Source organism: Oncorhynchus kisutch, linkage group LG8 (genome assembly GCF_002021735.2).
Source record: "Oncorhynchus kisutch isolate 150728-3 linkage group LG8, Okis_V2, whole genome shotgun sequence".
In the NCBI taxonomy this organism is placed as follows: domain Eukaryota; kingdom Metazoa; phylum Chordata; class Actinopteri; order Salmoniformes; family Salmonidae; genus Oncorhynchus; species Oncorhynchus kisutch.
This window is the reverse complement of record NC_034181.2, coordinates 2,218,877-2,233,887: the sequence shown is the minus strand read 5'-3', so window position 1 is coordinate 2,233,887 and position 15,011 is coordinate 2,218,877. Positions and strand designations below refer to the sequence as shown.

At 43.1% G+C, this 15,011-nt stretch overlaps 1 protein-coding gene across 1 annotated transcript in view; it reads left to right on the top strand.

Annotated features, from left to right (window-relative positions):
- Positions 1 to 15,011, top strand: part of fbxl8 (F-box and leucine-rich repeat protein 8) — a 30,631-nt gene that overhangs the window by 12,103 nt on the left and 3,517 nt on the right. Inside the window, exons 5-6 of the mRNA XM_031829482.1 lie at positions 3,104 to 3,368; positions 3,837 to 3,987. Of these exons, the coding sequence (XP_031685342.1) occupies positions 3,104 to 3,368; positions 3,837 to 3,987 (416 nt within the window). The remainder of the gene's footprint in view (positions 1 to 3,103; positions 3,369 to 3,836; positions 3,988 to 15,011) is intronic.

Here is a 15,011-nt window from a genome sequence, read left to right as displayed (position 1 = left end):
CAGAGTAGTCCTGCCTTTCCACCGTAGACGGAGTAGGCCTACCTTTCCACCCCAGACGGAGTAGGCCTACCTTTCCACCCCAGACGGAGTAGGCCTACCTTTCCACCCCAGACGGAGTAGGCCTGCCTTTCCACCCCAGACGGAGTAGACCTACTGATGCAGAACATGTTCAGATATAACTGCTGGCTACTACTCTTCTTCTGTGGTTCAACCCAACGAGAGAAGGTCACAAGTGTTTCCCCAAAAGCTGCCTGGGATTTAAACAGCTATTATAGAGAAAGGGAACAACTTCTAAGTAATAGTGACAGGATTAGATTACTTCCCAAGCAAAGTCCACTTTTTTGTCTCGGCTATAGAAGGTTGTATGTAGATCAGTTAATGAATGTCATAGAAACTAAACATAGATATTCCCATAATGCATTGGAGTCACGTCCTTCCCGGGTCTTTTACAGCTCGTTTCCAGCATTTTTATTTTTTTTTATTTTACTAGGCAAGTCAGTTAAGAACAAATTCTTATTTTCAATGACGGCCTAGGAACAGTGGGTTAACTGCCTGTTCAGGGGCAGAACGACAGATTTGTACCTTGTCAGCTCGGGGATTCGAACTTGCAACCTTTCGGTTACTAGTCCAACGCTCTAACCACTAGGCTACCCTGCCGCCCCATAAAGCATCGCAGACCAAAGCGCTGTTATAGATCACTTTATATAATCAGATCGGTTTTATTTTCTTCAATCTAGGCTTGTGCCATTTTGCCATTTTTCGTTAATAAAAGGCCTATGGCCTGGTTTTAACTTAACAGCCCTTCATTGACACGGAGGTAGGCTATTTAAAGAGTGGATGGAGGAATGGACCGACACATCTATGTATAGCTTCCTATAGCCTAATTTAGTCTGTCAAACACCTCTTATTTCTTAAATAGGAACAAATAGGCCACCGTAGTCCTACACAGCCCACCATAGCAGGCGGTGCTCAGGGCTGGAATATCCATTGCCGTGTGTAATGCAGCCTAGTGTTATTCACACCATCCCGGGCAGCTATCTTAGAAATATAACTTTTCTCTGTGCTTTTTCCCAGCATGCACTTCGTAGCCTATAGGCTTTGGATAATTTGTTTGAGACGACACTAAATAGCCTATAGTCGCACTTGATATTGCGTGTCCAGGGAAGAATCAGAGATGAGGGTTCGGCGTCTGGCACACATCTATCTAATATATATATAAAAAACCCAGAGAAATATTAGCATTTCGTCAGTTACAATGTCACCTTGGCAACAGGTCAAAAGATTTAGGTAGAATGGGTATACCAATATGAACATACTGTACATTTGCATACAAACATGCATACTTATTAGCTAGCATGATGACACGGTGACATAGCTACATTTCAATGGAGATAGCAAAGATCTAGGCAAAACACAAGACCATTTTGGCTAGCAATCTTTTTGATGTGGTAAAAAGTTATATAAACGGCTAAACAACAGCATGAAAGTATTCCTAAAATCGTACAATCAAGTTAAACTTCCAGATGGTTCCAGCATAAAGGGCTATAAAAGACAGGATGTGATGAAGAGTGGCAGATGATTGTCAGAAACACTAGCTAGCTAACAACAACCAACTACTTCCTGTTTTGTCTTCTGCGGTCACAAAAAGCTGGTGTAGTCTGGCTGTAGTGTTACATATGACTACATATTTACTACTAACAACAAGTAGTAAAAAAAAACTCTACCTGATTACTGCTGGAAACACTACTGTTTTCCGACTGAACACCACAAAACTCTACAAGAGTAGTATATAAACTAAACATTCACTACAAATCTCTACATAGTCACTACTGCACAAATTCAGTAGTAGTAGTCGTTCTTCATGAGGGAAGCTTCAGTTTGTACACCAGATAATATGATATCACCAAAGATTTCTGGTATCCATTATTGGACGTTTCGGGTTTGACCAAATGCAGTCATTGATTCTTCAACTAACCTGGCACTGGCAGTACTCTCTTCATTCTCGATTCTGGAAAAGAGTTATCTTATAAAATGTCCGTGTCCAGTTGTAGGTGGTTCTACAAACATCACAGAGAACTCGGAAAGAAAGTAAATCCAAAATGTGTACCACACAAGGAGGTTCGTCGCCATCTTAGCTGTCGCACATCTTGCATTTCCCAGCATCTTTGCAGGAATTTGTCGTTTTCTATGTGATGCGGACACATGCAGAAATAGATGTCTACACACATGCAGAAATAGATGTCTACACACATGCAGAAATAGATGTCTACACACATGCAGAAATAGATGTCTACACACATGCAGAAATAGATGTCTACACACATGCAGAAATAGATGTCTACACACATGCAGAAATAGATGTCTACACACATGCAGAAATAGATGTCTACACACATGCAGAAATAGATGTCTACACACATGCAGAAATAGATGTCTACACACATGCAGAAATAGATGTCTACACACATGCAGAAATAGATGTCTACACACATGCAGAAATAGATGTCTACACACATGCAGAAATAGATGTCTACACACATGCAGAAATAGATGTCTACACACATGCAGAAATAGATGTCTACACACATGCAGATATAGATGTCTACACACATGCAGAAATAGATGTCTACACACATGCAGAAATAGATGTCTACACACATGCAGATATAGATGTCTACACACATGCAGATATAGATGTCTACACACATGCAGAAATAGATGTCTACACACATGCAGATATAGATGTCTACATATCTCACACGATAAAAAACATGGATTTATTATCTTTGAGTGTTCTCCGGTGTTGGTAGAAGAACCTGCAACTGAACACAAACATTTTATAAGATGCAGACTAACTATATTGGACGCCACGCTGCAGCGAGGCAGTGGTTAAGACCGCTAGACGAAAATCAACCACTTCAAGGTCTCAGAGCGAATGACGTCGCTGATTGAACTCTACTAGCGCACCGTTAACTAGCTAACCATTTCAAATCGGCTACAGTAAGTCTGGGACTACAACAACAACGAGTACTGTTTGGGAGTACTTGAGGACTTGAGTTTAGAACCACTATGCTAAATGACACTAATGTAAATGTGACTATAGGTCACGACCTGGAGGAAGGGCTGGAGGCCGCTCTCACTGCATCTCCGGAACACGTGGGAGGAGCCTTCCTCTCCCACTTGGACCTGAGGGGCGTGCCCTTCACCCTCAGCCAATCCCTGGTGAGGGTCTTGGCCCGGCAGAGCCCCAACCTGAGGAGTCTATTGGTCAACAATCAGACACTGGTGTGTAAAGTGGAGCCAGAGGCTGTGGTGGAGGTACTGGGACTGTGTCCACTTCTCAACACACTAGGGCTGTTCTATACCAGGTATGGAGAGAACCACGGTGCTCAACTCCTGGCTGTGTTCCAAATGGCTCCCTATTCTCTATCTAGTGCACTACTTTAGACCAGAGCCCTATTCCCTATATAGTACACTACTTTAGACCAGAGCCCTATTCCCTATATAGTGCCCTACTTTAGACCAGAGCCCTATTCCCTATGTAGTGCACTACTTTAGACCAGAGCCCTATTCCCTATATAGTATACTACTTTAGACCAGAGCCCTATTCCCTATATAGTACACTACTTTAGACCAGAGTCCTATTCCCTATATAGTGCACTACTTTAGACCAGAGCCCTATTCCCTATGTAGTGCACTACTTTTGGTCATTCAGACTTATCCTCATGTGTAAATTAATGAAGGATGCTTGAAGTCAACAGTTGATCACATCAGAAATGAAAAAGAGACCAACTTGATTCTAAGTTAATAATTGTAGCTACATTCTTCTTCTCCAGCCTGTCCCAGAAGGTGGTGGATGAGCTGCTGTTGCCTCAACGCTGCCCCCTCCTGGCCATGGAGTTGTACTGCGAGCGCTTTGCCAAATACATCCCCCCTCTGGAGGACAGCGTGTGGGCTGGACTGAAGCACAGACACCCGGGGTTAAAGGTCAGTTAAAGGTGCTTTGAGGAGGAAACTCCAAACTATTATTTCAATCAATCATTTATTGGGAAATAAATACACATGTAACGTGCAGGGCCTGGCTTGTCAACTCCTATGGTTAATGTGGAGTGACAATGTCCACTCCTATGGTTAATGTGGAGTGACAAATCAAATTACATTTGTTGCTGAAAACAACAGGTGTAGTAGACCTTACAGTGAAATGGTTAATTACAAGCCCTTAACCAACAATGCAGTTTTAAGAAAATACCATAACTAAAAATAAGTAAGAGATAAGAGAATAACAAATCATTAAAGAGCAGCAGTAAATAACAATAGCGGGGCGAAATACAGGGTGTTACGGTACAGAGTCAATGTGGAGTCTATATACAGGGTGTTACGGTACAGAGTCAATGTGGAGGCTATATACAGGGGGTACCGGTACAGAGTCAATGTGGAGTCTATATACAGGGTGTTACGGTACAGAGTCAATGTGGAGTCTATATACAGGGTATTACGGAACAGAGTCAATGTGGAGTCTATATACAGGGTATTACGGTACAGAGTCAATGTGGAGTCTATATACAGGGTATTACGGTACAGAGTCAATGTGGAGGCTATATACAGGGTATTACGGCACAGAGTCAATGTGGAGTCTATATACAGGGTATTACGGTACAGAGTCAATGTGGAGGCTATATACAGGGTGTTACGGTACAGAGTCAATGTGGAGGCTATATACAGGGGGTACCGGTACAGAGTCAATGTGGAGGCTATATACAGGGGGTACCGGTACAGAGTCAATGTGGAGGCTTTATACAGGGGGTACCGGTATAGAGTCAATGTGGAGGCTATATACAGGGGGTACTGGTACAGAGTCAATGTGGAGGCTTTATACAGGGGGTACCGGTATAGAGTCAATGTGGAGGCTATATACAGGGGGTACCGGTACAGAGTCAATGTGGAGGCTATATACGGGGTGTTACGGTGCAGAGTCAATGTGGAGGCTATATACAGGGGGTACCGGTACAGAGTCAATGTGGAGGCTATATACAGGGGGTACCGGTACAGAGTCAATGTGGAGGCTATATACGGGGTGTTACGGTGCAGAGTCAATGTGGAGGCTATAGTTATTAAAGTGACTATGCGTAGATAATAACAGAGAGTAGAAGCAGTGTAGAAGAGGAAGGGGCAATGTAAATAGTCTGTCTCATCATTGTCGGGGATCAGGCCTACCACTGTTGTGTCATCGGCAAACTTAATGATGGTGTTGGAGTCTTGCCTGGTCGTGTACAGGAGGGGACTGAGCACGCACCCCTGAGGGGCCCCCGTGTTGACGATCAGCGTGGCGGATGTGTTGTTACCTACCCTTACCACCTGGGGGCGGTCCGTCAGGAAGTCCAGGATCCAGTTGCAGAGGAAGGTGTTTAGTCCCAGGGTCCTTAGCTTAGTGATGAGTTTTGAGGGCACTATGGTGTTGAACGCTGAGCGGTAGTCAATGAATAGCATTCTCATGTAGGTGCTCCTTTTGTCCAGGTGGGAAAGGGCAGTGTGGAGTGCAAAAGAGATTGCATCATCTGTGGATCTGTTGGGGCCGTATGTGAATTGGAGCGGGTCTAGGGTTTCTGGGATGCCAACTCCTGATGGTTGTTGTGGAGAGAAGAACAGATCTGGGACCAGGGTAATCCATGACAACTCCTAATGGTTATGGTGGAGAGATGAACAGATCTGGGACCAGGGTAATCCATGACAACTCCTAATGGTTGTTGTGGAGAGAAGAACAGATCTGGGACCAGGGTAATCCATGACAACTCCTAATGGTTATTGTGGAGAGAAGAACAGATCTGGGACCAGGGTAATCCATGACAACTCCTAATGGTTATTGTGGAGAGAAGAACAGATCTGGGACCAGGGTAATCCATGACAACTCCTAATGGTTATGGTGGAGAGATGAACAGATCTGGGACCAGGGTAATCCATGACAACTCCTAATGGTTATGGTGGAGAGATGAACAGATCTGGGACCAGGGTAATCCATGACAACTTCTAATGGTTGTTGTGGAGAGAAGAACAGATCTGGGACCAGGGTAATCCATGACAACTCCTGATGGTTGTTGTGGAGAGAAGAACAGATCTGGGACCAGGGTAATCCATGACAACTCCTGATGGTTGTTGTGGAGAGAAGAACAGATCTGGGACCAGGGTAATCCATGACAACTCCTAATGGTTGTTGTGGAGAGAAGAACAGATCTGGGACCAGGGTAATCCATGACAACTCCTAATGGTTATTGTGGAGAGAAGAACAGATCTGGGACCAGGGTAATCCATGACAACTCCTGATGGTTGTTGTGGAGAGAAGAACAGATCTGGGACCAGGGTAATCCATGACAACTCCTGATGGTTGTTGTGGAGAGAAGAACAGATCTAGGACCAGGGTAATCCATGACAACTCCTAATGGTTATTGTGGAGAGAAGAACAGATCTGGGACCAGGGTAATCCATGACAACTCCTGATGGTTGTTGTGGAGAGAAGAACAGATCTGGGACCAGGGTAATCCATGACAACTCCTGATGGTTGTTGTGGAGAGAAGAACAGATCTAGGACCAGGGTAATCCATGACAACTCCTGATGGTTGTTGTGGAGAGAAGAACAGATCTAGGACCAGGGTAATCCATGAAGATGGTCCTTTGGAATGCTGTCTGTCCGTTTTTTTTATTTTCTATGGGTTTTACTAACAAGGATCCCCACCATGTATGAAGTCTAATGTTAATGATATGTTGTGTTTTATATTCTATTAGAATGTGTAGTATACTTCAGGTGAGTCTGGTGCTAAACCACGGAGTGGATTTGAGATCGAATGTTTCATATGAGACATTCATATGAATGTCACCTTTTGATTTGAGGGTATTTAGAAATGAAAGTACTTTATATACCGTATCTAGTCCCCCCCCCCATTTGAAGGTGAGTATTTGGACAAAATTCTCTTATAGTGTATTAAAGTAGTCAACAGTTTATTCCTAGCACGCGCGTTGGATGCATTTACAGCTTGTTTTGGTTGTATTTCGGATGATGTTTTGCCCAATAGAAAGTGAATGGTGAGTAATGTACTGTACACTTGGATAAAAAACATGCTGTCCAGACATGGTTCTTTTACATGGTTCTTCTGATTAAAAAACTTAATGACTTCTTCAAATGGGGGGGACTAGATCAAATGGGGGGGAACTAGATCAAATGGGGGGGGACTAGATCAAATGGGGGGGGACTAGATCATATGGGGGGGGACTAGATCATATGGGGGGGGACTAGATCATATGGGGGGGCTAGATCAAATGGGGGGGGGGACTAGATCATAAGGGGGGGGGACTAGATCATATGGGGGGGGACTAGATCATATGGGGGGGCTAGATCAAATGGGGGGGCTAGATCAAATGGGGGGGGGACTAGATCAAATGGGGGGGACTAGATCATATGGGGGGGGACTAGATCATATGGGGGGGGACTAGATCATATGGGGGGGACTAGATCATATGGGGGGGCTAGATCAAATGGGGGGATAGATCAAATGGGGGGGACTAGATCATATGGGGGGGGCTAGATCAAATGGGGGGGACTAGATCAAATGGGGGGGGACTAGATCAAATGGGGGGGGACTAGATCAAATGGGGGGGGACTAGATCAAATGGGGGGGACTAGATCAAATGGGGGGGGGGGACTAGATCATAAAGTGCTTTAGTTTCTAAACAGTAAAACATATTTATGAAAATACCCTCAAATAAAAGGTGACATTCTGTGATATTGCCTCATATGAAAACATTTGCTCTCAAATCTATAATGGAGCCGCATTTAACATTTTAGCTTCACCGTCCATAATATAATGTGTGTATTATGGTGTATTTAATGTGTGTATTATAGTGTATATAATGTGTGTAGTATGGTGTATTTAATGTGTGTAGTATGGTGTATATAATGTGTGTAGTATGGTGTATTTAATGTGTGTAGTATGGTGTATATAATGTGTGTAGTATGGTGTATATAATGTGTGTAGTATGGTGTATATAATGTGTGTAGTATGGTGTATATAATGTGTGTAGTATGGTGTATTTAATGTGTGTAGTATGGTGTATTTAATGTGTGTAGTATGGTGTATATAATGTGTGTAGTATGGTGTATATAATGTGTGTAGTATGGTGTATATAATGTGTGTAGTATGGTGTATATAATGTGTGTAGTATGGTGTATTTAATGTGTGTAGTATGGTGTATTTAATGTGTGTAGTATGGTGTATATAATGTGTTTTATGTAATATTAGAAGAATGGTTCCGGAAGGGATGGCTGCCGTTTTACTGACTCCTGAATTCTGCTATTTTGTGTTTTTTTGGTTTGAAACGTATTTTGTACATAATGTGGATGCTACTGTCTCTTATGACAGAAAACATCTTCTGGACATCAGAACAGCGATTACTCACCTCGAACTGGACAAGGATTTTCTCTTTAATGAGTCTGACAGGAAGGATATAATGTTGCTCCCAGACGAGGCCCAAATCCCTGTCATTCACATGAAGAAAATAAGGAAACACAGGGGGCGCAGATCAGGGTGCCTGTGAGAATTCGTCAGCGAGTGGGTAACCCGCCTCTATCTCCATTCTATTAACCAACGTGCAATCACTGGAGAATAAACTGGATGAGCTCTGTTTGAGTTTATCCTACCAACGGGACATTAAAAACTGTAATATCTTATGTTTCACCAAGTCGTGGCTGAACGCGGATAATATACAGTCGGCTGGGTTTTCCTTACATCGGCAGGACGGAACAGTTTTGTCCAGTAAGACGAGGGGCGGGGTGTGTGATGTCTAATATTAATTATTTGGGATAGTTGTTGTTTTCGGTTCATCGACAGAACAGCTACGTCCGGTAAGACGAGGTCTATTTGTCAATAACTGCTGGTGATGTCTAATATTCTCGGTATTGTTCGCCGGAGGTAGAGTACCCTATGATAAGCTGTAGACCACACTGTCTACCAAGAGCGTTTTCATCTACACTACTGTTCAATTGTTTGGGGTCACTTAGAAATGTCCTTGTTTTTGAAAAGAAAAGCAAAAACAATTGTCCATTTAAAATAACATCAAAGTGATCAGAAATACAGTGTAGACATTGTTAATGTTGTAAATGACTATTGTAGCAGCAAACTGCTGATTTTCATGGAATATCTACATAGGTGTACAGAGGCCCATTATCAGCAACCATCACTCCTGTGTTCTACTGGCACATTGTGTTAGCTAATTCAAGTTTATAATTTTAAAAGGCTAATTGATCATTAGAGAACACTTTTGCAATTATGTTAGCACAGCTGAAAACTGTTCTGTTCTGATTAAAGAAGCAGTACAACTGGCCTTCTTTACTCTAGTTGAGTATCTGGAGCACCAGTATTTGTGGGTTCGATTACAGGCTCAAAATGGCTAGAAACAAATAACTTTCTTCTGAAACTCGTCAGTCTATTCTTGTTCTGAGAAATTAAGGCTATTCTATGCGAGAAATTGCCAAGAAACTGAAGCTCTCGTACAACGCTGTATATTACTCCCTTCACAGAACAGCACAAACTGGAAAAAGGAGTGGGAGGCCCTGGTGCACAACTGAGCAAGAGGACAAGTACATTTGTGTGTCTAGTTTGAGAAACAGACACCACACAAGTCCTCAACTGGCAGCTTCATTAAATAGTACCCACAAAACACCAGTCTCAATGTCAACAGTGAAGAGGTGACTCCAGGATGCTGGCCTTCTAGGCAGAGTTCCTCTGTCCAGTGTCTGTGTTCTTTTTCCCATCTTAATCTTTTGTTTTTATTGGCCAGTCTGAGATATTGCTTTTCCTTTGCAACTCTGCCTAGAAGGCCAGCATCCCGGAGTCGCCTCTTCACTGTTCCTTGGTGTCCGCATCACCAGCAAACTAACATGGTGCAAACACACCAAGAAAGTTATGAAGACAACACCTTTTCCTCCTCTGGAGATTGGAAAGTTATACAGCTGCACCATCGAGAGCATCCTGACCTGTTGCATCACGGCCTGGTATGGCAACTGCTTGGCATCCGACCGTAAGGCGCTACAGAGGGTAGTGCGTATGGCCCAGTACATCATTGGGGCCAAGCTTCCTGCCATCCAGGACCTATATATTATGCGGTGTTAGAGGAAGGCCCAAAGAATTGTCAAGATATTCCAGTCACCCAAGTCATAGACTGTTCTCTCTGCTACTGCACGGCAAGCGGTACCGGAGCACCAAGTCTGCTTCTCACTGTTTATTATCTATGCATAGTCACTTTACCCCTTACCTACATATGACCTTGACTAACCTTTACCTCCACATTGACTCGGTACCAGTACACCCTGTATATATCCTCCACATTGACTCGGTACCAGTACACCCTGTATATATCCTCCACATTGACTCGGTACCAGTACACCCTGTATATAGCCTCCACTTTGACTCTGTACCGTAATACCCTGTATATAGCCTCCACATTGACTCTGTACCCTAATACCCTGTATATAGCCTCCACATTGACTCTGAACCGTAACACCCTGTATATATCCTCCACATTGACTCTGTACCGTAATACCCTGTATATAGTCTCCACATTGACTCTGAACCGTAACACCCTGTATATAGCCTCCACATTGACTCTGTACCGTAATACCCTGTATATAGCCTCCACATTGACTCTGAACCGTAACACCCTGTATATAGCCTCCACATTGACTCTGAACCGTAACACCCTGTATATAGCCTCCACATTGACTCTCTACCGTAATACCCTGTATATAGCCTCCACATTGACTCTGTACCGTAATACCCTGTATATAGCCTCCACATTGACTCTGTACCGTAATACCCTGTATATAGCCTCCACATTGACTCTCTACCGTAACACCCTGTATATAGCCTCCACATTGACTCTGTACCGTAACACCCTGTATATAGCCTCCACATTGACTCTGTACCGTAATACCCTGTATATAGCCTCCACATTGACTCTGTACCGTAATACCCTGTATATAGCCTCCACATTGACTCTGTACCGTAATACCCTGTATATAGCCTCCACATTGACTCTGTACCGTAATACCCTGTATATAGCCTCCACATTGACTCTGTACCGTAATACCCTGTATATAGCCTCCACATTGACTCTGTACCGTAATACCCTGTATATAGCCTCCACATTGACTCTGTACCATAATACCCTGTATATAGCCTCCACATTGACCCTGTACCGTAACACCCTGTATATAGCCTCCACATTGACTCTGTACCGTAACACCCTGTATATAGCCTCCACATTGACTCTGTACCGTAATACCCTGTATATAGCCTCCACATTGACTCTGTACCGTAACACCCTGTATATAGCCTCCACATTGACTCTGTACTGTAAAACCCTGTATATAGCCTCCACATTGTTATTTGATTGTTACTTTATTTTTTTATTTTTTTACTTTAGGTTATTTAGTAAATATTTTCTTAACTATTATTTTCTTAACTGCATTTCTTTGTAAGGTCTACACCTGTTGTATTAATATGCAGTGCATTCAGAAAGTATTCAGACCCCTTGACTTTTTCCACATTTTGTTACATTACAACAAATGTTTTTTAACTCATCAATCTACACACAATACCTCATAATAACAAAGCGAAAATAGATTTTATATTTTTGGGGTAATATATAATTGGCCCAGCGTTGTCCGGTTTTGGCTGGGGTTATTATTATTGTTAATTATTGTTATTGTTAATAAGAATTTTTATCTTAACGGACTTGCCTCGTTGAATAAAGGTTAAAAAAAACCTGTGGTAAATTCAATTGATTGGACATGATTTGGAAAGGCACACACCTGTCTATATAAGGTCCCACAGTTTTTGTACCGCAGGGCAGCTCTCTAGGCCCTCTACTCTTTTCTAGTTTTACCAACAACCTGTCACTGGTTTTAAACAAAGCATGTGTGTCCATGTATGCTGATGATTCAACCATATACGCATCATACTCATTATAAATGTTGATCATAATAAACATTGATAAAAGATACAAGTGTTATACATTTAACTTTAGATCCACTTCTCCTTAATGCAACCGCTGTGTCAGATTTAAAAAAAAACTTACGGAAAAAGCACACCATGCAATAATCTGAGTGCAGCACTCCCAGGAATCCCAGTTCCACAATAAATGTTTGTTTCGTTCGATAAAGTCCATAATTTATGTCCAAATAAGTCCTTGTTGTAGGCGCGATCACTAGGTCTAGACAAAATCCAAAAGTTCTGTTACAGTCCGTAGAAACATGTCAAACGATGTATATAATCAATCTTTAGGATGTTTTTAACATAAGTCTTCAATAATGTTCCAACCGGAGAATTCCTTTGTCTTTAGAAATGCAATGGAACGCAGCTACCTCTCACGGGAGCGCGCGTGATCAGCTCATGCCAGACACCTGGTTGAAACAGCTGTCTTTCTCTCCCCTTTAAAGACTGTTGACATCTAGTGGAAGCCTTAGGAAGTGCAATATGACCCCACAGACACTGTATATTCGATAGGCAATGACTTGAAAAACTACAAACCTCAGATTTCCCACTTCCTATTCTATCTTTTTTCTCAGGTTTTTGCCTGCCATATGAGTTCTGTTATACTCACAGACATCATTCAAACAGTTTTAGAAACTTCAGAGTGTTTTATATCCAACTCTACTAATTATATACATATTCTAGCTTTTAGGCCTGAGTAGCAGGCAGTTTACTCTGGGCACCTTTTTATCCAAGCTACTCAATACTCCCCCCCCCCCCCCCCCCCCCCCAGTCCCAAAGAAGTTAACAAAGAGTTGCAGTCTGTTTTGGAATGGGGGGCCAGTAATAAACCGGGCCTGAACATCTCTAAAACTAAGAGCATTGTAATTAGTACAAATCATTCCATAAGTTCTAGACCTCAGTTGAATCTGGTAATGAATGGTGTGGCTGTTGAACAAGTTGAGGAGACTAAATGACTTGACGTTACCTTAGATTGTAAACTGTCATGGTCAAAACATATAGATTCAGTGGTTGTAAAGATGGGGAGAGGTCTGTCCGTAGAGATAGAGATGTTCTGCTTTTTTGACACCACACTCCATAAAGCAGGTTCTGCAGGCTCTAGTTTTGTCTAATCTTGATTATTGTCCAGTCGTGTGGTCCAGTGCTGCAAGGAAAGACCTAGTTAAGTTGCAGCTGGTCCAGAACAGAGCGGCACATTTTGCTCTTCATTGTGATCAGAGGGCTTATATAAATACTATGCATGCCGGTCTCTCTTGGCTAATAGTTGAGGACAGACTGACTGCATAATGTCTTCTTTTTAGAAGAAACGTGTTGAAAATGTGTTAAATCCCAAATTGTTTGCATAGTCAACTTACACACAGCTCTGACACACACACTTACCCCACCAGACATGCCACCAGGGGTCTTTTCATAGTCCCCAAATCCAGAACAAATTGAAGAAAGCGTACAGTATTATATGGAGCCCTAATTGCATCCAACTCCCTTCCATCTCATATTGCTCAAATAAACAGCAAACCTGGTTTAAAAAAACAGATAAAGCAACGCCTCTCGGCACAACGCCTCTCGGCACAACGCCTCGCGGCACAACGCCTCGCGGCACAACGCCTCGCGGCACAACGCCTCACGGCACAACGCCTCACGCCACAACGCCTCACGCCACAACGCCTCGCGGCACAACGCCTCTCTCCAATTTGACCTAGATAGTTTGTGTCTGTATTGATATGAAGGCTACTTGTGCCTTTAAAAAAATGTATTTAGTTCTGTGCTTGAGCTGTTCTTGTCTATTGATGTTCTGTATTATGTTCTGTTAACATGTTTTGTGTTCTGTGTTCTGTGTTCTGTGTTCTGTGTGGACCCCCAGGAAGAGTAGCTGCTGCTTTTGCAACAGCTAATGGGGATTCTAATAAAATACCAATACACAGTTGATAGTGCATGTCAGAGCAAAAACCAAGCCATGAGGTCGAAGGAATTGTCTGTAGAGCTCCAAGACAGGATTGTGTCGAGGCACAGATCTAGGGAAGGGTACCAACACATTTCTGCAGCATTGAAGGTACCCAAGAACACAGTGACCATCATTCTGAAATGGAAGAAGTTTGGAACCACCAAGACTCTTCCTAGAGCTGGCCGCCCAGCCAAACTGAGCAATCGGGAGAAGGGCCTTGATCAGGGAGGTGAACAAGAACCTGATGGTCACTCTGATGGAGCTCCTATGTGTGAGGTTGTTGGGAAAAATGCAGAGTCAGTAATGTACCAACAATGAAAAAACACAATCTTCCAGAGCACAAAAGAACGAACAATAACGCACAAAACAGAGAGGGAAGCCCGAGGGTTAAATAAGGAACATTAATTAATAGAATGGAAACCAGGTGTGTATGAATGAAACATGTATCGGTGGTGACTAGAAAGCCGGTGACGTCAACTGGCAAACAAGGAGAGGGACCAACTTCGGCAGAAGTCGTGACACTATGTGGGGATGGGAGAACCTTCCAGAAGGACAACCATCTCTGCAGCACTCCACCAATCAGGCCTTTATGGTAGAGTGGCCAGACGGAAGCCACTCCTCAGTAAAAGGCACATGACAGCCCGCTTGGAGTTTGCCAAAAGACTCTAAAGACTCTCAGACCATGAGAAACAAGATTCTCTGGTTTGATGAAACCAAGATTGAACTCTTTGGCCTGAATGCCAAGTGTCACGTCTGGAGGAAACCTGGCACCATCCCTACGGTGAAGCATGGTGGTGGCAGCATCATGCTGTGGGTAACGTTTTTCAGCAGTCAGGACTGAGAGACTAGTCAGGATCGAGGGAAAGATGAATGGAGAAAAGTACAGAGAGATCCATGATGAAAGACCTGCTCCAGAGCGCTCAGGACCTCAGACTGGGGCAAAGGTTCACTTTCCAACAGGACAACGACCCTAAGCACACAGCCAAGACAATGCAGGAGTGGCTTCGGGACAAGTCTCTGAATGTCCTTGA